General features: G+C 43.0%; 2 protein-coding genes across 6 annotated transcripts in view; one reads left to right on the forward strand and one right to left on the reverse strand.

Moving 5' to 3' along the window:
• DHX57 (DExH-box helicase 57) overlaps window positions 1-22,096 on the reverse strand; it is a 30,677-nt gene extending 8,581 nt beyond the window's left edge. The window contains exons 1-21 of one of the 5 annotated variants that reach the window (XM_021393194.1): window positions 22,081-22,096; window positions 21,530-21,634; window positions 21,171-21,379; window positions 20,675-20,864; window positions 19,122-19,233; window positions 16,083-16,234; window positions 15,654-15,747; window positions 14,798-14,840; window positions 14,029-14,144; window positions 13,733-13,824; window positions 11,915-12,149; window positions 11,095-11,247; window positions 10,665-10,835; window positions 9,203-10,014; window positions 7,615-7,805; window positions 6,805-6,926; window positions 5,772-5,967; window positions 4,887-5,011; window positions 3,465-3,598; window positions 2,768-2,822; window positions 1,529-1,731 (exon numbers count right to left, since the gene is read on the reverse strand). In XM_021393194.1, coding sequence (XP_021248869.1) covers window positions 1,529-1,731; window positions 2,768-2,822; window positions 3,465-3,598; window positions 4,887-5,011; window positions 5,772-5,967; window positions 6,805-6,926; window positions 7,615-7,805; window positions 9,203-10,014; window positions 10,665-10,835; window positions 11,095-11,247; window positions 11,915-12,149; window positions 13,733-13,769 — 2,434 coding nt within the window. In that variant the 5' untranslated portion in view covers window positions 13,770-13,824; window positions 14,029-14,144; window positions 14,798-14,840; ... (5 more) ...; window positions 21,530-21,634; window positions 22,081-22,096. Of the gene's footprint in view, window positions 1-1,528; window positions 1,732-2,767; window positions 2,823-3,464; window positions 3,599-4,886; window positions 5,012-5,771; window positions 5,968-6,804; window positions 6,927-7,614; window positions 7,806-9,202; window positions 10,015-10,664; window positions 10,836-11,094; window positions 11,248-11,914; window positions 12,150-13,118; window positions 13,376-13,732; window positions 13,825-14,028; window positions 14,313-14,797; window positions 14,841-15,653; window positions 15,748-16,082; window positions 16,235-19,121; window positions 19,234-20,674; window positions 20,865-21,170; window positions 21,380-21,529; window positions 21,635-22,080 lie in introns of those variants that run through there. The other 4 variants (XM_021393193.1, XM_021393195.1, XM_021393196.1 and 1 more) reach the window with 4 other exon arrangements.
• On the forward strand, window positions 13,124-17,907 carry MORN2 (MORN repeat containing 2). Its single transcript, XM_021393203.1, has 5 exons — window positions 13,124-13,221; window positions 13,346-13,396; window positions 13,829-13,935; window positions 14,912-15,048; window positions 17,223-17,907. The coding sequence occupies exons 1-5, from the start codon at window positions 13,206-13,208 to the stop codon at window positions 17,323-17,325; spliced, it is 414 nt and encodes a 137-aa protein (XP_021248878.1). The 5' UTR covers window positions 13,124-13,205; the 3' UTR covers window positions 17,326-17,907.

The raw sequence follows: 22,338 nt of genomic DNA on the forward strand, positions 1-22,338 counted from the left end.
CCCTGTATAGAGCCTAGACCATGATTTATCTACGAGCAGAATGATATGTGCACGTACATAGTAGTAGGAGTAGCTGAAAGCCTTCACATGGTCAGCGGCGCAGTCGATACAATAAAGGGAAGAGATGCCATCCAAGGGGACCTGGACTTGCTCAAGAAGTGGGCCCATGGGAACCTAATGAGGTGCAATAAGGCCAAGAGCAAGGCACTGCACTTCAGTCAGAGCAATCCCAGATATGTGTACAGACTGGGAGAAGAACTCACTGAGAGCAGCCCTGCAAAGAAGGACCCGGGGGTCCTAGTGGACAAAAGCTCAATGTGAGCCAGCTGTGCACTTGCAGCTCGCAAGGTCAACGGTATCATGGGCTGCATCAATAGAGGGCAACACAGGGGTGGGAGCAAGGAGAAGGAAGGGATTGTCCCTTCCTCTCCTATGGAGAAAGGCTGAGGGAGCTGAACTTGTTCAGCCTGAAGTAGAGAAGGTTCCAGGGAGATCTCACTGTGGCCTTCCAGAACGCAAGGGGAGCTTATAAGCAGGAGGGAGATGTATTTTTATGCGGTCTGACAAGTGATAGGACAAGGGGGGATGGCTTGAAGCTAAAGGGGATATTTAGATTAGATGTTAGGGCGATTTTTTCACTCAGAGGGCAATGAGGCCCTGGCACTGCTGCCCAGAGAAGCTGTGGTGCCCCATCCCTGGATGGGCTCAAAGACAGACTGGGTGGGGCCCTGGGCAGCCTGAGCTGCTGGGGGCAGCCCTGCCCATGGCTGGGGGTTGGAAATAGATGATCTTTGAGGTCCCTTTCAACCTAAGCCATTCTATGATTTTATGATTCACTGACACCTTCTCAGGCTCTCTCTCTTCCTTTCCAATGTTTCTTACATCAACTCAAAAACAGACCAACCCCATTACCCTTCCAAGATGCTAAATGTCCAGCAGGAATGTGAAGAGCAATTGAGAGCAATGACTCTCACTGCCTCACCACAGCTCACCACAAGGGTGTGCAGAAAGGAATTTTTCAGGACAAAGCACGGGGAGTATTTTGATGTTGAGAGAGGGGGAAGTTAATGTAAAGTTCTGCCCACTTCATTAAGCCTTTCACAGTGACTTCCCTCTCAAGGAAGGCTTGTGATGCTGAAGTGATCTTGATCCCTGAGGCAGATGCATGCTAAGCATTATGTAAAGCTGCTCCAGCAAGAACACATAAAGAGAGGAAACGCCAAGTCAACAAGTTATCCAAAAAGGGATGGAAATAGACAGTGGCTGAAAACCGTCCCTTTTCAGACGCTTAAAAACTGTTTGCAGTCCAGGTGTTTGTTACAGCTTAAGAAAATGAAGAGTTTTTTTGTTTTGTTTTTCAAAGCTTACAAAAGGTTTCTCATCTCATCTAGAAAGCAGCAATGTGCTTAACTTAACCACTACAGAATTCTGAATTACACACCTGCATTCAACATACAGTAGTATATGCTACCATAATACGTTGGCTTACAAATGTTATGTGCAAGCCTACTAGATTTAAGGGGCTCACCTTTGTAGCGTTTAAGTAGCTGCTTCAGAGTTAATTTTTGGTCTGGGTCTGAATCCTTGACAGCTGAGTCAGTGTCTTCCAGAAGTCCAGCACGTCTCAGGTCCTCCTCCACTTCTTCAAACGCGGTTCTTTTGTGTCTCGCAGTCAGTTTGTTGTCTTGCTTTGTCTTGCGCCTGTAGGGACTGCTGTCCTCCAAAACATACCTGAATGGCAGAAGAATGGTCAGTGGCATGGAAAGAAGCCCAACAGTCTCCATCTAATAATTACCTACAGAGACAGAGTATCAAAACTATACAAAGTTCCTCTCAGATTTGCATGTAATTATGTTTCACACTTATTGCAATTCATGTTACTGCTCCAACTCCACTGCAAGGACAGGTAAAGCAGTGCTTCTGAAATAGATTCAGTTTTACTGGTGGAAGGGCATGGCAAAGCGAGCTGTTAAGCCTCAGCGCAACTTAAGTTATTGGTAACTCTGACTGTAGTGCAAGGGAGTTCCAGAATGAACCATGGCCAAGAAAGTGCAATCACCTGCACTACAACTCTTCTCTCCCACGCTAACAAGACATCAGTGCTGAAAGTTTTAGCAGCTTTGGAAGGGAGAGCTGTCCTGCCATACTGGGATGTTTGTCTTTTAAATGCTGTAATGAGAAACACTTGGACTGCAAATGTGACCTGAACTAAGTGAGCAGCTCAGACCAACGATCTGCATATCACTTACAACAGCTGACTGATTTACTATCTGGAATATCTGAGCTGCTGCGACTCTCCAGTAGCTACAACTGACAGCAGGAACCTTTGTCTCCCTTTATGCTGCAAGGTAGGGCTTACAAAAAGGCAACATTCATTACCCTGCAGTTTTTCACCTTCAGTGAAGAAATGTAACAACTTGTATTTCTTTTGCTTGCCAATATCTAACTACCACAAACGGAGCGGATGAGGAGGTAAGTCCGTCAATACACAAGCACTAACAAACTCTTCATGGCAAAGTTCACCTCTTCTTGAGTATTTACATGGTATCTCATTCAGGAAAAGTTGTTTTTGCATGGTATTGTAGACCCTGCAGCAGTATAGGAAGCATCTTTTACAGACAGTGCTTTAGCAGAACTCTAGGGCTTCAAGTGAAGGGGATATTTGAGAGGATCTCTTTAAAAAAAAAAAAATTATGCACAGATCTAGTGCAGTCAATAGTGCAAGTTTAAATGTCAAATAATATGAGACAGTTTGGCAATTTCATACCTTGTCATTGCAATCACATCTTCCAGAAAAAACTGATCCACAGGAAATGTTCGACCTAAAAAGGAATGAAAGAAAATAAACCTACATGCCACAGAAGAGGGAAAAGACAAAAGATAGCAATTATGTCACACTGCTTATGATTTCACACACTGGCTTCATCACTTCAATCCCTAATCCACCTCTGTGACCTAAAAAACCTAACATGGGATTTTCATCTATGTTCCTCTGTGCTCTTCAACATAATTTCTGTCTAAAACAAACAGCAGATGTTTTCCAAGCATGGTTTGGTAACACACACATACACGGTCAGAGAAGGGCTGATACCCTTACAGGAAATGTAAGCTGTGGTGAAACCAGCTCAGGGAACCACGTCACGTGTGTCTCATCACTTTTGGCCTTTGGGGAGGGAAGCTCTGCTGGAATAAAGCAAGCATCAAAAAGACTCAATTTCCAAGACTTTTCTGATAAATCTCCTTAGCCTTTCTGTTTAAGACCTTGTAATCCCAGTTATTGTAGAAATCCACGTTTTGTGACTATAGACAGTTAGCCCTTTGCTTAAAACCCTAGTTAATATGATCTTTTTCCCATTCAACATTGACGTATGCAGGAATATAGAAACACTTCAGAAGCAGAAAAATCAAAACCAAACCTCTAAAGCAATGAATATTGACAAGACAATAAAAACGACTGTTTTTACCTGGTATGTTAATAATTGGACAGGAGTGAAAGTACTGCGAAAAAAGCTCTGCATTCAAGGTGGCACTCATTAAGATAATGCGCAGGTCTGGTCTCTGAACCATTATATCCTTCAAAACCAGCAGCAAGAAGTCGCTGAAGAAAACAAGCAAAAAGACATTTGAACTTTCCCTGTGTTAGTTTTCAGATCTCTTTTTTTCCTCCCTATTCTCTCCACCTTCAATGTTTTCAGTAGGTGGGCAACACCATCATATCAACAGCATGAGCTTCTTAAAATGGCTGGAGGCTGACGATGCAGGGAGTTAATGGAAGCCAATCTACTTACGTAAGGATAGGCAGACAGCAGATACAGTTGCCTTTAACCAGTTTCAGATCACCCAACAAAGGCAGTGGTCACAATGTGGTAACAGAGGAGGAATCACTTGCCCCTGTCTGAGGCTCAGGGCTGGCTGAACATTCTGAAGGAGGCAATCTCCAAGTAGAGATCCTTCCCTTGCAGCTGCCAGCCGTTACATGAGGGGAGGTTCTGGTGGCACAAGTGAATTGCTCACACCTGTGCTCCCAGTGCTGGCTACGCCCCTCACCAGGTGCTCAATCACTGGTTCAGGCCGTGACCTAACAGTTCCCACATAGCTTATTTTCTAGCTTTTCCTTATTAGAGAGTCAGGATTACTTAGCAAATTTATTTAAACAACAAAAAGCTCCAGTTATCTCATAAATTAACTACATAAGCGACAAGACAACAATATTAGACAGTAAGTTAATTAACAGATGAGTCACTTCTGCTCCTTCTCCAGTGCAAGAGCTACTCAAACTTATGTACTCTTCCCGGCTCACCATATTTTTCCCTATGCATTAATAGCTTTTGTGATATGCCTAAAGGCTTACAAGCAATTTTTGATGAGAAGAAAGAAGAATCTTTGAGAGATACACATCCTTTTATGAGGCTAAAATATAACCAGAGCCGTAGACTAACAGGTCACAATCAAAGCCTCCTCAAAGCCTACTGTATTTCAGTATTTCACAAGGAAAGCATCTAAGAAAAGGACCGTTGCCACCTAGTTTACAGAAGAAAAAAACAGTTCCCACAAGGCTGTCCGAAGAATTACGATATTTCATAAAAACTGAAAGAAGAGAGGAGTGAGAACCAGAAAACTCTGGTTAAAAAGTTAACAAACACCCCACTCCCATCCAAAGCCTCTTTTCAACACCACTGCAACATGATGGCTGATTGGAAGAACAGAATTTAAAAGAGATGTGCTCGCTTTACATACTAACAGCCTTAAGATAAAAAACCTTAAACCAGACTCCTTCCACTAGCCCACATTACTGCCACAAACAACTTCAGGTATTACATCTTCATCATCACCTCTACCTTTCCAACCGTTTCTTCATTTTGCTTATGGGACGAAAGATTACTCACCTTTCTTCCGTTCTTTCATGAACTTCATCAACAATAATGTGTGTAATTCCCTGCAAAGTCAGATCACCTTCAAGCCTTCTCAGCAGCACACCAGTGGTGCAGTACAGCAGTCTGGTAGCTGAGGACTGGAGAGGTAAAACAAAGCACTTGGATGGACTTTGCACAGCTTAATACAGCGCAGAGAGAGTGTGTGTGTGGCTGTAAAGCTCCAGCTGAGTGCTGGGTATGACAGAAAGGAAACACAATCCTTGATGGAGACAGGACCGGACAATTTTTCTTTGTTGATTAAAACTTAAGAGCACCTGCTTCATACCAAGGGGGCATTGCTAACTATAAGTGGTAAACAAACAACTGTTTTTCCTTTGGAAGTTGCTTTGTGATAACCAACTTAGATATCTGTCCCTAGAAAGATTCAGTGAATCTGAACAAGCAATTTTAAACATTTATTGGAAAAAAGCAACCAGCTGGAATGCAGATAAAATTTCACTTCTAGGACAGAAGTTTAAATTCAACTCCCTCCTCTGGCTTCACTTGGAGACAAATGGAAACAAGCATGGAAATGAAGTCAGTAGCCTCAGATAACCTTCTAGAGGAAAGCATTACTAGCATTGAACATCACACTCTCAGACCCTTCACCCACTGTCTCAACAGAGAGAAACAACAATACAAGACACAGAATTGCACTCTCATTCTGCAAAGAGGACTGCACAACTTGTGATGAAATAAAATATAACAACTTTTTAATAATATAATATAAAATACAGGTGATACAGACTTGCTGATCTCACTATATGGTGGATATAGCACAGAGACTCCGTATCCTAGACAAGCACTAAACATGTTTTAATAGAACTAGATGAAAACCAACAAAGAAAGCATACCTACCTTTACACTTTCTAAGCGGATCTGATAGCCGACAGTAACTCCAACCCTTTCTGTTCTCTCTTTGGCGACACGCTCAGCCACAGAAATGGCAGAGATCCTGCGAGGCTGAGTACAGATGATGTTTGCAACTGCGTTTGGAGAACCTTGCAATGAGGCATCCAAAATAAACTGAGGAATCTGAGTGGTTTTCCCGCATCTGCATGAAAAAAAATCAGGCATCACATGAAACAAAATGATAAAAAACAAAACTCAACAAAAGGCAAACACCTTCCATCCAAATAAACTGACTGCATTCCACCTGCAATCTGTTTTATTCCATTAATGTCATACTTCCCATGAACTTCATCTAAGATTGCTGCCACTGGTCAGGGATGAATAATGACCCTAACCTTTTCTCCCACGTAAGCTTTCAAGCAGTTATTTTTGAAATGGTATAGCAAGAGTCGAATCAGGTATGAACAAATGATCTCACAGAGAAAATCTTTTTGGGTGCCACAGTCTGAAAAGGACATAAAACTATTACAGAGTGTTCAAAGATGGTGAAGGGTCCAGAGGGCAATGAGTGTGAGGAGCACAAAGGTCTCTTGGTGTGTTCAGCCCAGAGCAGAGGAGCTGAGGGGAAGCCACATGGCAGCCTATGGCTTTCTCACAAGAAGGAGTGGAGGGGCAGCGCTGATCTCCTCTTTCTGGTGACCAGTGATAGAACCTGAGGGAACAACACAAAGCTGCAAAATGGGAGGTTCACGTTGGATATCATGAAAAGGTTCTTTACCAGAGGTGCTTGGGCACTGGAATGGGCTCCCCAAGGCAGTACTCATGGCAGCAAGCTGCTGGAGTTCAAGAAGTGTCTGGAAAATGCTCGCAGACATATGATGTGAGTTTTGGGTGGTGCTGTGCTTGGGTGAGCCAAGAGTTGGACTCTATGACCCTTACGGGTCCCTTCCAACTCAGAATACTCTATGATTCTATATATTTCACATCCTTCCATGTATAGCTCAATACATAAAGTCTGCATGCACAATCACACTCTTACCCTGTCATGCCGCTCACAACAAGAACTTGGTGGCTCGTCAGCAAACCAAGAATAGTCTCTCTCTCTTGCCATGCAGGGAGCTTCTGTCTTTCATGCAACATGGACTGGAAGCGTCTAGAAGACTGATACACAAAAACAAGTAAGAAAGTAGTATTTTGGAGTCCTAGATTCAACAATATTGGTTGTTAACAGTCCTTTTGACCTTAATGTAACATCCTGCATACAATAACCCATATATTTCTCTCCTTGCATCAAGCTTTTCTATTAAATAGAGCAAAAGGATATCTTCTAAAACATCAAACTAATGCAGCTGTTATTCTCTGAAGTATTTGATGTATCTAAGCATGCAGAAGCAGTCTGAGCAACCTTCTACCAGGATATGCAATCCGATAGTCAGATGAAAGCTCCGAAATAAAAACTACCATTGATTTTTCCCTTCTAACTATCTGACAGTGGTGCAATAGCTTTGCAAGACTCCTTGCAGGTTGCTCAAAGTTAGCAGAACCCTATCTAATGAACCAGAAGCTTCTGCATTGAGAACAAGACACAATTTGTTTGCAAAAGACTAATACGAATAAATAAATCAACCTAGCCTATATCTCTTCTGAAACATTCTGCACTGCATATTTCATTCTCTTTCAGGGGAAGTATGTAACTGGTGACAGATGTTAGATGCATTGTTTGCTGAGCTAATGGAAGATGAGCAACATGGCAGTAAGAAAACAAAGAGTGAAACAGCAGCCCACTGCTTTAATATGTATTCCTCTAAAGCACACATGAACAAGAGATATTCTGCTTTGTATACTATACCTTTTTCAGCCGAAATTGCATACAGATTTTAACGTTTTCATTATACAGAGATTTTGAGTTGATGTCATACTTTCTAGAAAGCTTCTTCTTCAGGTTCACATAACTCTCATTCTCCACGATGACTTGTTGGGGCTCATCTTCCTCCTCTTCTTCTGCCACCTCTTCCTCTGGAGGCTCTGACACTGCTGAGGCTTGAAACAAAGAACATACATTCAGGTACTATCAAGGCAGATAACTCCATCAGCACAGCAGAGAAGAGACACGCGCTCCAGTAGTGCCCTCGATACAGAACCTTGCTAGACAGGAGATGAGGACCTGTAGGGCACTTTTTGACATGCATTCAGTTCAACAAGCAAACCTCCCCTCTCCCTGCCAGACAAAGCACTGCTTCCCCAGCTCCATTCCACTTGTCACGACATGTGCACCAGCTGTGCTCTGCAACACCATGGTCTGGGTGGCCACATGGCAAACCTGACTGGCAACTGGTACACTGCAATTCACCACAGAACTACTGGTATGCAGCACGAGACTGTGATGGTAACACCTGCCTAAACTGATTAAAACTACACTGTAACATTAAGTAGTAGGCCACTGCCAGGGACTTTTAAGCCAAGGCTGAAACTGGAGTAGACACTTTGGTGCTTAGTGCCTCTCAATTCAAACAGGATTTGCTCACACAGTAAGCCAGCCCTCAAGAAGTATCAAGGCTGCATTTATCAAAGATGAGTATTTTATAACACAAGGAAGTTTCTTTGAAATCTCTGATTTCAGTTTCTGGAACAAAGCGGTTTTTCTGTGGAGCTGTTAAGAAACGGAATAACCTGTTTTACTATTAACAAAACAAAAAGAAAACAACAACAAAAAACAGGCTGACGCTATTCAGGTGCTCTAAATTGTGATGCTATTACTCTTGCAAGTTCTCCTTACAAAAGTTTACCTTAGATAAAACAGCTTTGGAATTGGGTGCTGGAGGGTAAACTACACCATGCAGTTGCTTGTCACCCTGGCATAAATGACACAGGGTCACAACTCTCCCCCTGTGAAATGTACCTAGCTGCATGTGCTTGCAAAAGAAATAATAAAAAAAGAGGTACCTAGAGAATCACAATAGACTTGCCTGCAACACTTACTAAGCACAAAATCCAACTTTACAAAATTAATGGTGAGGAAGGGTAGGTAATTTTTTTTCCCTATAAAGATGTTTCTGTGTTGATGAGTAGCAGATGTGTGAAAGCTCATAAATAACCATTACCTTCCAAACACGCTTCTGAACACAGAGTTTCAAGTGTGCTCACACCGCATCTCTCCATGGCATTTTATCAACTACGCTGGAACACAACGTGTTCACACTACCAAGCTGAAGACATTAGCTGTGTACTCCTTTAACTCATTGTAGCCAGCAGACAACCCTTCCCCTGCAGCTTTACTAAGTGACTTCCTGAGGCACAGACAGATTATGGACCTGGCTCACCACATGACCCTCATCTCCAGAAATAGATTTGGAACAGATGCCAGAAGCCAGAATTGTGCTCCCTGCTTTCTCTTTTTCTTTTTAAGCCCAGAAACCCTAAATGAAAATTTGGTGTACCTTCTGATATTTGATTTGAACCAGACACAGACTCTGTCTGTAGCTTTACTGGAGGTGTTGCAAGATGGGGAACAGCAGGAGCACTATATTTGTGGTGAGTGTTTTCAAGCAATTCGCTTATTTCAGATTCATCTTCTAAGGAAGTCACTAATGCGTACACCACCGGTTCATGAGACTCTGCAGCTATCAAAGCCTTTCCAAAAAGGAATTCAGCAACGTGCAGACGACAGGCAAGAGGTAGATTCTCATCGGTGCTGTAAAATGCCACAAGAGGAGCCTGGAGTGGATACTTGTTTTCTTCAGGAAATCTTACTTCAAGTTCATATACGGGACCATCGCTGTTAGGTCTGAGGTGAGAATCATCCACAGAGTTCCCGGCTGATCTCAGTGGGTGGTTTGGAGGGAATTCATGTCCGAATCTGCATTTTGAACCAAATTTGCAGCCTCCTTGGAGATAAAATTTACATATTTCTTTTGAAGTCTGCTTTGCTGTGTCCCTCGCACAACTGCCCTTTTGTTTAGATTTGCTGAGCCTGTTTGTTAGGTAATCCAGTTCCAAACTAAACGTCCAAACTCTGTTTTGAATTCTTTCTACAAATTTTTCTCCGTAGATTGACCGCAGGGCAAAAGCTTCTTCTTGTCTCTGTTCTAAACATTCTTCTCGACTGGTCTGAGCAGCTGTTGCAGAAATCTGCATCTTCTCTCCATATCTCTCAGCAAAGCACTGCAATAGCAAACGCTCCAAAGATGCCCCAATATTACCATTGCATGATCTCAGTACGCTCCTACAACGCTCACTGTCAAAACCATACCTACAACGACACAGAGACCCCATGGCAACAAGTGAGTGACAGAGTATGAAGCAAAACAACCACAGATCTGCTTAATGAGGCTTACAGTAAGGAAGCACGTATAGCATGAGATGCTATTGCTATTGCTTGAAAAACAGAAGCCCCCCGGTTGTCTTTAAGGTGACGGTCTATGTAGCAACTGTCTCGTATCTCAGAACAGAGCACATAATAGTTACAGGAGATTGCCTGCTATAAAGCTCTTCAGAAAAAGCTGAACCCTCTCACACAGAAAACACCCTCTAAGAAATAAAAAAATAGTTAATGAAAGCTCATATCTAAGCAAAATGGATGAAGAAAGCTTACAAAATCATACCTAACTGGAATAAACATATGTAACAGCAATGCTGCCTGAGCTTTCCCAATACTTGTTTTGTTATCTCAGAGAAAGAATCAAAAACGGTACTATAAAAATGCTAGAACTGTTCATTTTCATAAAACCATTATTTTGAATTCATCCACTTGAGGATCCAACTTTGAGGAGATACAAACTTAGAAGTTCTGAGCATAGACTATCCCTGGAGTCAAGTGGAATTCCGAGCACTGAGGGTTTACAGTACTGAGACTAATAATTTACGTCTTCAGCAAACAAATTATTCACTGAAAATAATCACCTGGAGAGTTTGTGCACAGCAAATGGAGACACTTCGCTTTCCACAATTTTGTGCACAGCTGCCTCAGCAGAGGACCTTGGTGTCATGTCAGAAACTTCCTGATCTGTCGACCAGCACTGTTCATCATCAAGGTAATCAGGTTCATCATCATCTTCCCCAGAACCAGCTACTCTGATAAAAAGTTATCAAATTAAAGTGAAACAAAATTATACTGCTGAATAGACACAAGATTGTGTCCCTGCAATTTTAAATCCTCCTCTTAAATGAGTAATTGTACCTTTCCCAGAGTTAACATCATAGAGGAACAGAGTACATTCAAAATCATATGACTTGAGATCAAATTAAAAGTTATGGGGAAGAAAGGAATACCGTTTTTTTTTTTTTTTTTTTCTAACAGTGCCTATTAACGCATTCAGAAGTTTAAACTAACTCTGATTCAGGAGCCAGATCCTGCCCTTGAAGCTCTCGAAGAAGTTCCTTCACTCTTCTCTGATTCTCTGTTGTCATATGTATGGTCTGCAGAGGCATTTTGGCTTCAGGTCTTTGTTTCGTTTGCCCTCCTCTTCTTGCAGAAACATTTGATCTACAAATTAAAATTGAAAAAAACAGCTTATTTGGCTGGCTACATAACGTTGACTGAACAGGTATGTGAAGCTGAACTTCAGGACTCAACCGAACCCTAAATTTCAAAACAAGAAAACCCTGCCCTTCAAAACAGACGCTCCCATTACCAAAGTGGTTTTCACTTGGGTTCATTCTTACGCGACTAGGATGTGTGTACCTGTGTTAGTGTATGTGTGGATGCATGCGTATATTTTATCTCATGTCCAATGTGATTTAGTAAAAACTTTGCTAGGTCCCACTATTTTCAGACTACAGTACATCCAAGTATTTCTAAGCTAGATTGGTCACAATACATTTAGGATACCAAATTCATCCATTTACTGCTTATTTTCCATATCCTCTGTTTATTAGTGTCTTCTGAGCAAATACGATTTGAAATTACTTCATGGGCAAAGAAGAAAATCAGAGCTTCAAACCTTTTAAGAACTTTCCTAGCTGTAAAATACTAAAAAGTTGATAAAAAAATGCAGCAAAAGTAATCTTTACTTTAAAGTAAAGACTGCTTCATACTTGGAGAAACTTCAGTATCCCTTCACTCTTGTGCATATTCAAATACACCCAAAAACACAGCCCCAAATCATCCCCAACATCTCTGTATTTCAAAACCTGCAAATTAACGGAAGGACCTGGTTTCCAGCCTCGGTTCCTCAAAGAGACAAAAATCATCTCCATCATCCCAAATTTTGGTTGAACATTTCCTATTTCCACCAAGCTGAGGCCTGTTTGAACGGCCACTGCTGCCTCCTCCTCTTCCACCGCTGCCACCTCCTCCTCTCCCTTTTCCTCCTCCTCCTCCTCTTCCTCTTCCTCCTCCTCTGTTGGGCCTTCCTCTCCTCTTTGCTCCTGAGCTCATGTTTCTTGCTGAGGAAGAGAAAAAAAATAGCCCCTAGTTATGAAGGTGATTTAATACAAAATAACCATCTGGGTACGCATTATTTGTTTTTCCATGTGACAAGAGAAGCTCTCTTCTCAAAACAGTTAATCACTTGCATGCTCACATATCTGTATGCACCTGAAGCAAAGCACATTCTTCCAGAAAACTGTCACATAAATTCTGTGGTTTCTGAACACAAACAGGATCCAAATTTTTCTCACAGCTACTCTAATTGCAGGTCCTGAGAAAACAGGGCGAGCCTATCAGCAGTGCTGCCCAGCCCTGGAGCCCCAGGTCTGTCACTCCGACGGCACTTCCTTGAGTGTGGGAGTGCAAACAACAAACCTCCATGGGACACTTCACAGCAGAGAGCTTAAATCCGCTCCTGACCTATTTCTTCTACAAAGAGCTCCCCAGTCAGCCGAGCATCCTGACAGAGGGGTGGTGAGGGAACCGTCCTTGTAACAGAAACCCTCCTCACAGCAGGACCTCCAGGAGCTCCAAGGAAAGCCCCTCAGTGTAAAGCAGCTGTTACCACTGACAGCAGAACTGCCCGATATTAACATACGCCCCAGCATCGTGACCCTGCAGACAGAGAGATTTTTTTACAAGGGCATGTCATGACAGGACAAAGGGGGAAGGTTTTAACTAAAAGAGGAAAGATTTGGATAAGATATAAGGAAGAAATTCTTTAGTATGAGGGGGGCCCTGGCACAGCTGCCCAGAGAAGCCGTGGTGCTCCATCCCTGGAGGAGCTCAAGGCCAGGCGGATGGGGCCCCGAGCAGCCTGAGCTGGTGGGAAGCATCGCTGAGGTTGGATGCAGACGGTCTTTAAGGTCCCCTCCAACCCAAACCATTCCGTGACTGTGAGAGCCGCTCAGCACCTCAGGGCCGTCAGTCAAGCACTCGCCCCCCCCCCCCTCAGCCCAGACTCCCACTCCCGCCGCCCTCCTCACCGGCCCGCCGCAGCTCCCCTCGACCCGGAAGTTCCCGCCTTCCTCTTCCGGTACGTCAGCCTCCCTAGCAACGGCGGACACTTCCGCATGGCAACCATGGAGGGTACTCCTTCGCCCCTTTCCTTCCTCCTGCCCCGCCCATCGCAAATAACGGCTATTTCCAGCTGATGTGCGAGGGCTGGGGTTTCGGCTAACTGCACTCCACGCTGGTCTTTCTTTCTCAACAGACGCTGCCGTTTTAAAAATATCTTTCACGTTCCCAAACAAAGACAAGTATGGTAAGAAAGTTGTTAGGCACTAATTCCTTTTTTTCATGCTGCGTGGGATGAGAAAATAAGAAATCTGCCCTTCTGGGACGAGTGTGCTGCTGAGATGACAGGTCACCTGAACCTGCCTCCCCCTGACCTCCAGGCACTGAGGCAGGAGCACCCACAACCCTTCAGGGTGACCTCCTCCAGGTCGTTAAAAAAAATAGGTGCCACTCCCCTGATGGTCCCCAAGGGTCTGCTTTGCCCCGTGCCCCCAGCTCTGGGGCTCTGTGGAAGCAGAGGAACAGCCCTGGGCTGCTCCAGGCGGCCTTGCTCACACCACTGGCCCAGCTGGGAGCAGCCCACCTGCAGGAGATCCAAGACGTGCCCTGCAGGATCTCATAGTTGCTCTTTTGTTGTCTCAGTGATGTTTGAACTGAAAATATCCGGCTCTTTTCCTAGAAGGGGAATGCAAAAAGACACCCGAGGGTTTGTTACAGAGGAATGGGCTTGGAGTTCATACCAGTGCCAACGGAATGATGTACATCGGTAGCTGGTTAAATGACAAGGTAATTTTAAGTATTCCTTCATTTCAAACTTTGTCTGGGCTTGGAAAGTCTCACTAAACCCACTCCTAGATGCATGGCAAAGAAAGCCATTACCTGAGAAGGATCACATCAACACCAGGCTCTTCGTCCACTGGGGAATCTTGTCACAGCCCAGCCTGAAGACTTCAGACACATGGAGTATTTGGACATCCTGCTGCCTCCAGAGGCTCCTGCAGATATACCGGTCACTGCTGGCCCTGCTGAAACACTGAGCAGTGGTGCCCTGCTGATAGGCTGTGTGTGCACAGTGGGCTGTACACAGCCTACCTGCGTGTGTATGTGCACCCCACACACACCTCCCTTGACCAAACAGGAGAACTCTGACCATCAATAGAGACGCCACTGTTTTTGGCTGTCCTTAGTTATTGAGTTCCCCAGATGAATTATTAAATATGCAAAAACTTCTTATTTTGTTGATACTGGAGACATCTTTGAAATGAGATAAATAAGAGATAGAAGTTAAGAAATAGCATCTTTATTAGATCTAGTCTGTCCTTTTCTCACTCTTATACAAGAACGTATGCTACAAACATGCTTGGCTTAGTGGCCCAGGCTGAACAAATGAAAGATTTGCTCTGCCTTGATCCATAAAAACAAATTCCAGAAAACGTAATTAACCCCTCAGGCTGTCAGAGTAGATGAGTTATTTGTAGGGCTGGGGACAGCAATTCCCTGCTGCACAGATCATAAAAGTCCCGTGAGACTATCGGCAGAGGAAAGATTTAACAGACGCTGTGGCTGGCCAGAAACTCCAAGCTGTTATCTAAAATGCTTGTAGAGGTAGGAAACTGTCTGAATCTTAAAAAAAGTCCTCTCCACCTACCTGAATAGGTTAGCAGGCTCACAGGTAGCAATCTGGAAGAATACTGTCATAAAAGGAAATAATACCATAAGCATAAACATTAACCCTTTATCCATCATCTCTCACTAAATGCAGATGAATGGGACTGGAAGGCTAGAACATCCTTCTGGGGCTGTTTATGAAGGCGAGTTCAAAGATAACATGTATCACGGGGCAGGAACCTACACATTCCCAAATGGAGCAAAGTACATCGGACCATTCAATGAAAACAAGTATGTTTGAAGCTGAAGTATTTTCTGTGAGTTTTGATTTCATAAGGTATAAAGTCAACATAAAATTCACCCAGCATGGGAGTAGTTTCCCTTGCTACCACTGGCACTAGCACTGGCTACCTGAGGTTGCGGATCCCAGCTATAGCCATCTCATCAGATCAGTCATTTGATCCCAGTCAACAGTTTTCCAGGTGGTTATTACAGACACCCACCTGTTTTTATGTTACCAGGTCTCTGGGCATGGGCAGAGTTCAGAGGGATAGAACATTTCAGGTCCCTTTCAGAGTTTTTTCAATCTGTCTGTCTACAGACACATGCAGAAATATAGCACAGTTTTGCACTGATAGTTTGTGAAATTTTTGCTTACTTATTTTTGAGGTTAAGTATAAATTCTGTAGAGACAGAAAAAGGCAGAGTTTTATTTCTATCACTCAGAATAAAGTATTTTAGTGCCACTCACATTAAACATCAACTGAGCTAACTTAATTTAAATTAGGGTGTTTTGAATTGCAAAGATACCATATATTTTCCTAAAACAAGAAATTTATACCCGCTTTGTAATCCACAAAACAGATTTAATGAGAAAAATAACTGTAGAAACTCACATGAGAATCATGTTTATTCTCCATGAATGACCTCTCCGTCAAATTTGCTAGGTTTGATTTAGATTTTTCTTTAAGTATTTCCTCAGTTGAGTATCTGAAATAAATCATAAATATATATGTATAGTTCAAATACAGTATTTCATCTGAAAACAGCCCTGCCTTGCCCTGTGACCAAAAAGAACAGCCACAGCAGTACAGAAGTATGGCTAATTTTTAAATAATTAGACACTAAATGAAGTAAGCATTTGCAGAACATACCTGAATACAAAACAGTAACCTGTATATTAAACTTAAGTTTCTGGTGGAAAGTTAAAGACATTTTACACGATTACCTGGCATGTTAACATTTGCCACAGAGCTGCTGTCCTTTGTGGCCATACTAAACGTCAATGTGAATTCTATGCGAAATCTAAAACTGTGAATACTCACTACCGCAGCGAGGGCATTCAGCACCAGATCACACACGTAGCTTTACAGGTGGCTTCTTTCAAAAATCTTAGGGTGATGCCTCTGCCCTCATGGGAAAATGGAGCCCAGCACAGAAGGGCTGGCCAGCACAGTGCTTGTTGCTGGCAGCTGACCTGTACAGAAAAAATAATAGTGCTGCTTCAAACTTGTGATTTAATTTAATTGAAACGCTGCTGCTGATGCACCCTGCTTTTCCTTTCTTGACGCTGGTTTCTGACCATTAGTACACAGTGCTCCCTGACAGCCCAAAGCAGGCTCTTTTGCTAAGCTTCAGGATTGCTAGTTTCCACCTATTCACACAAGCAAGGCGTCAGTTCACCAGATCACTGTAGCTTTCAAAAGAGAACACAGATAGGCAGCACCATGGAACTCACCGTGACTGCTGGGTGTCTTCATTTTTAAGGGAAACAAAACCCCAGTAACTGGTTTTAGTAGTTATTTTCCCCTCCTTTGCAAGGGATGCTGATACACAGACATTTCCTCTTTGTAGCAGTTCTCAGGTATAATGATGAGCTTGGTCACAGCTTTCAAAGGTCAGCAGAAATATACGATTTATGAGAACTCAACTAACGTGGCAGTTACTTTTCTCCCCACTGGAGGCTGTAAATCCTTGCACTTTGTCATAAAAATACACAGAAGGACAGGGAAAGGTTAGGAGAAAATGAACTTTTACAGCAATAGGGTCATGCCACAACTGGCTGCATACACAACATATCTTTAGGATACTCCTGCTGAAAGTCAGGATAAATGTGATAGGACTTAATCCCTGATGATTTCAAATCATGATTAGGACTACTAATTTTTTTCCAGCACAGACTACATGCTGGCAAGATGTTGGTGTATATACACTTTTGCAAAGGAATACGTTACTTGGCTGTAACCAAGCTCACCTGTGCTACCTATGTGCTTCATAAGTCTTCCTGCCTTGTAAGTCAAAACGTTTACATACTGCCATGTAGGAGAAAGTGAAGGCAGGTATTTGGCCTAGACTGCAAGTGTTCTGATTCCTGGCAATCTGCTTATCCAGCTTGTGCACAGATCACCGTGCTGCCACAATCTGACTGCATGCTTTATTAACAGGATGGATTTATGTTGTTATAGGATGGAAGGTGAAGGAGACTTCGTAGATGAAAACGGAGTGGTGTGGACTGGCACATTCAGTGGCTCAACAGCAGCAGGACTGAAGCAGAAGCTGAAAATGTAGCTATTTGGCACTGACAATGCTATAAGTCAAAAGCAGCCCCATTTGATTTCATTCTAGGTTCAGCAGCTGTCACTGATTTCTTCATATATTTATTAAAAATAATGCCTTAGGTAATTGGTAAATAAAATAAAGTTATTTGTCTTGTTAATTTAGAAGTAGAGCAGCTAATGACTGGAACTCTTTTTTTATTTTAATGTGACCTAGGAATTTCTTTCTTGTTGGGTTTCAAAAAAAACATGTATTAGCAAATTAATCCTAATTTATGCTCAATTTCTCTATTTCTTCCCCGGAAAACAAACCTGCCAACCCACAGATGCCTTTGGAAACACAGTGCTCATGTTTTCACTAAATTAGGCGCTGCACAGTGGGGTCAGGACAGAGAGGAAGTGCAGCTGTAGCACGGTGGTCATTCATTGCAGGTCAATCCTACAAGACTCAGGCTCCAGCAGTACACTGCTCAAAAATATGTGCCAAAGCTACTTTTCTCTGGGGGGAAAGTGGACAAGTGAGCAAACAGGGGAAGCTGATTGCTGCCACTATTCCTAGCAGAAGGTCTAATGCAATAAAAGAAATATACTTCTATTTTTGTTTGAGTTTGTATATCAAAGGTCTCTTTACACTATAAATCTAAATACTTTGATGTAGAAAGAAGGAAAATTGCTTTCTAGTTAAAAGAGAAAAAGCACACCAGCACTGTCATGAAAAAATACGCGTTTTGTCTTTGTTTGCCAGAAGTTTAGTGGAGTTTTAGTAAATATCTGCCCTTGCCTCCATTCTCAGACACAATGTACAAAAGGTATTCCTTCACATATGCCTTCAAATACTCAGCTCATTTTGGTATGATTTGGAAAAATCTTGGGCTTTGTACTTTCTTAGCAAAATGAAAAAGCCAGCACATTATCAGCACACAGAAACAAAACTGCTCATTGCTCATTTTGACAATATAACTCCTTGGGTTACACTTACAAGTATTCTCCAGAATTGCCATTTTGCTGTGCTCAATTTTGTTGTGTTTTGCTCCTGAAATAACCAGGTCCCAAAAAGAAACACAGAGTTCCTGTATTATGCCCTCAACTTCAGAGGTAGCGACATCTCCCATGGAGCTTCCATGAATGTGTGAGTTTGTCCTTTCAGCTCCTTAGCGAGGACTCCATGTCACCTCTTTTTATCTGTGCTGCACCGTAATTACGCTAATTTAGGTACTGCAAGTTCGTTTTCTGCCAGAAGGATATCTTTTAAGCTGATATATGTCTTTCAGTGAGAACTTACTCTTCCTTTTCCCACTATTTCCTCTCTTTTATGCCTCTGCTTTGGAGTAAACCACTGGACTAGATAAAATCCTTTCCTGACACCTCTGGCCATGCGTCACCTGCTTTCTCCCTGCGTTTTATTAATGTTTTCTCCATGCCATTCGGTGAAAAAAGCCCTGCAGGACCTTAGTGACTAAATACAGACATGGAGGGCTGCCGCCTCCCTCTACCCCACCTCCCTCAAACATCCCTCAATTATCATGCTCCCACCCTTTTTTTGTTTTTCTCAAAGGAAATTTTTCACGATCTAACAAGCAGCAGAAGATTCACAAGTGCTGGTGGATCCTGCTCCCTTGCCCTGGCTTCTTTGGCCGCCTTGCCCTCAGCCCAGAATGAGAAACTACCCAAGCAAGAAGCTGTTTTGGCCCTAGCATCCCTACTGAGGCCATGTAGGGTAGGGTAGGGGGATGAGGGTGTCAGGGGGAGTGGGGAGGAGCTGGTGCTCCGTGTTGGCTGCCTTGCTTGGGTGCCATGGGAGGTACTTACCAGCCTCTGAGCTCGTCTAGGTAGTACAGACCACACCAGTACCCAGCTCACACCACACAGCCCTCTCCGCCAGTCACTTCACAAGGCTTCTCACATTCCCTTTGCAGCAGTTCTAATTAAGCAAGGAAAAAGTCAGTATTTTCTCCTTCTAAGTGCACAGTCCTGATTTTCTGCGTGGGGATGCAAGGATGTGACCCGAAGATTACATAATTAGAAGGCATTTGTTATGCTTGCATTTCAAATCAGTGATTAGCATGTGACAGTCCCATCCTGGGAAACATCAAGCCACCATTGCTCTCCTCTCTCCTTTCTCACACAGCGCTAATTCCCGACTCTGGCAACCACCAGTCCTGAAGGCTCTTCTACTAGCCTGGGGTAAGTTTAAAATGTACGCGGCATGGGACGAAGTGTGGGATTAGTAATACCATTTTTTATATTGCTGGATAAAGACTGAGCTGTAGGTATTTAAAATGCATGGCATGGAAAATATTTTCTATCTTCAATGCCCAGTTATTTCCAGCTGATTTCTTCTAGGACTGTGAATGGAGATCCAGCTTTAGTGTGCTGGAGAATCTTGTGAGGCTGCATTCATACTAAGGGCTATAGAAAGAGAGGTTAAAAAGACCTTTTTTGCTTTTACTGTTTAAGAGCTAAACTGGGGTCTCTTGCTAGCTTGAAGTATTTGAACGACAACTGTGTTAGAATTAGCTGGAAATAAAGCACGAGACTGATGAGAGCACATTAATGATTTTTTGCTTCTCTAAGGAGGACTGAAGTTGTTTTTAAAGTGGGATATTTAAAACAGACAGCAATCTCAGCTGGCAGAATCGTGAGACAGTCCCTAGGAAGATCCCAAGCATTTTTTTCAGAGAATTGTGTATGTTTGGCAACATCTACAGAAGCAGCAAAAGTGCATATGGATTCCCCTGCGTTGTTCCTCAATTCATGATTCCATGCACAGTGTGGGAGAGAAAGCCAAATAAATAACTGATGTCCATCAAGGCAAAGCTGTTCATTTACCTCTTTGCATGTTGACGCTTGGGGCATTCAGTCTTTTTAACAAGTGATCCTATGCACAGTTGATTATTTCTCCAAGTTGTGTCATTCCATGTTGGGGGAAGCAAGTGAAGGGGGAACATGGTCACACAGTCTGCACAGGCTGATGGACCTGCTCCCTCTCCACTGCCCATGCACACAGGGAGGGCTCTCATCCCCGTGCTGTCTCAGTGACAGCTCCCTCCTGTCTCTGACCCTGTGCCTAGGACACAACTACAGAAGGTGATTAATGGGTCCTCCTGGTCCACCCACACCTGCTCCCTTGGGGAGGTCTCAAAAGGAACAGGGACAGACAGGCAATGTTATATATTCATGGAGTCCAGCAGTGAGTCCTTAAATGCTGGAAAGTAGCCAACACAAGGCAAGTATTTAATGTAACAAAGAACCAAGGAGTGACTCAGGAAATTGCAGGCTGCAGCTAGAGGACACATGAAAGACAGCCATTCTAGTAAAACAAGGAAGATTTTTCTGGACCCATTTAACCAAGGTCAACCTACTTTGCAGTGTGGTCATATAGCAGAACTTCTGGTTGTGCCTGGAGCAGGAGTGCATGGCAGCATCCCTGGGGTCCCAGTTTCAAAGCTTCACTCCTGTGCTCTGCAGAGGACAGAGACCGTGCTCAAGCACTGTCCTTGTCTGCGTTGAGTGTGATGCGGATGCTCCTCAGTTAGCTCTCCACGGTTCTCCCTGCATGGGAACTGTTATCAGTTCCCTCTATAATGAAAACTTCCTGCAGATACCTGGAATCCACTGTATTTTTACAACCCAGAAGATAACATGCAATGGCAAGAGTTCTCCTTCCAGTTTTGTGTGCATCTGAGTTGAAAATGTATGAAATTAGAGGATAGGTAACCGGGCAACGACATGTCCTCATAAGAGCCGTTCATCTACAAGTATTACTTCTCTCTAATTAAAACCCCAGGTAGGTTATTTTTCCCCATAGCAGATAAACCTCATTCTTTGTAATGGAGCCAAGAGGTTGTGAGACATTACCTGTAGCATATCAGATGGGGGGATGCCTCCTGTGAGTTCCTCCTCATTAAGTGCACTGTCCCTCATGACAACTGCAAGTTTCCTTGTGTTACTGGAGGGTAACCATAGATGTTCTTTGCATCGCATCCTTCCCTCTGAATCACAGCTGTGAGGCTGACTGCATAGCTCCTGCTGATGTGCTGGGGCAGGGGGGGCTGCAGAAGTGTGACCTAGACAGAGACACAAGCATTCTGAAGTTTTAGATGAGTAGGAGGAGCTGGTCTAAGAGAAGAAGCAGACAGAACATGATAGAACAGATTGATAGTTTAATTCTGGCTTTTCCTCACCTTGGGTGCCCAACATTACGTGTTTATACGTACTTTTCTCATGCATTAGAGTTCCCTGACTCCCCTGGTTAAAGGTGTGCAGCAGTATGGGTTACAATTTCTCCTTTCTGTCTGTTTGGAACTTTTTGGATACACGTTCTTGGAGAAAAAAAAAAAAAGTAAGAATTTCCTTGTGCAGTGATACTTTCCCTCAGTTTCAGACTTCTCCATCCTTCCTCAGCATGACAGAAATGTTTTCTTTCCCCTCTACAAAGGTACCAACAATCCAGCCTGAACACACCTGTGATGCTTGCTAAGCAAGCACCTGGATAATGCTGCCCAGCAGCTGAGGGTTGAAACATCTGTTTCCAGTTCAGACAGCATATCAATATAACTAATTCCATGCTGATTACTGTTAATTACTAAGAGTTAACTATTACATACTATTACATACTGCTATAAGTGGTACAGTAAAATGCTAATAATTTAAAAGTAGAACCATTAAAAATATGTGGTTTTGTTAAAAAGAAAAAAAAAGAATTTCTGGAATAACCTGTTTTCACTGAGAATGTTTATCACAGAGAAAGTTTTAGTTTCCTTCATACCTCTTTTGCCTTTCCAATTTGTTCCTTTTTCCCTCATCACTGAAAAAAAAAAAAAAAAATCTGAATTCTGAAACCAGATGTTGGTGTTAAACCAGCTGGTGTCAGTTCACTGGCCCCAAAACAAAACTCTCAGGAATTTGCTGTGGTATTGACTCTAAACTGGCAAAAAGTTTAAGGACAATTTTACTATTAAACAAACTACTACAAAACTGAAGTTAAGTCTGGTTCACTCAGAGACCCAAAATTTTGTGCTTTCTT

Source organism: Numida meleagris, chromosome 3, assembly GCF_002078875.1.
Source record: "Numida meleagris isolate 19003 breed g44 Domestic line chromosome 3, NumMel1.0, whole genome shotgun sequence".
NCBI lineage: Eukaryota > Metazoa > Chordata > Aves > Galliformes > Numididae > Numida > Numida meleagris.

Excerpts from the sequence above, each read along its gene's own strand:
- MORN2 (XM_021393203.1), top strand. Across the intron at positions 13,936-14,911 it reads GTAGCTGGTTAAATGACAAG|ATGAATGGGACTGGAAGGCT; the intron begins GTAATTTTAAGT and ends CACTAAATGCAG. Across the intron at positions 15,049-17,222 it reads GGACCATTCAATGAAAACAA|GATGGAAGGTGAAGGAGACT; the intron begins GTATGTTTGAAG and ends ATGTTGTTATAG.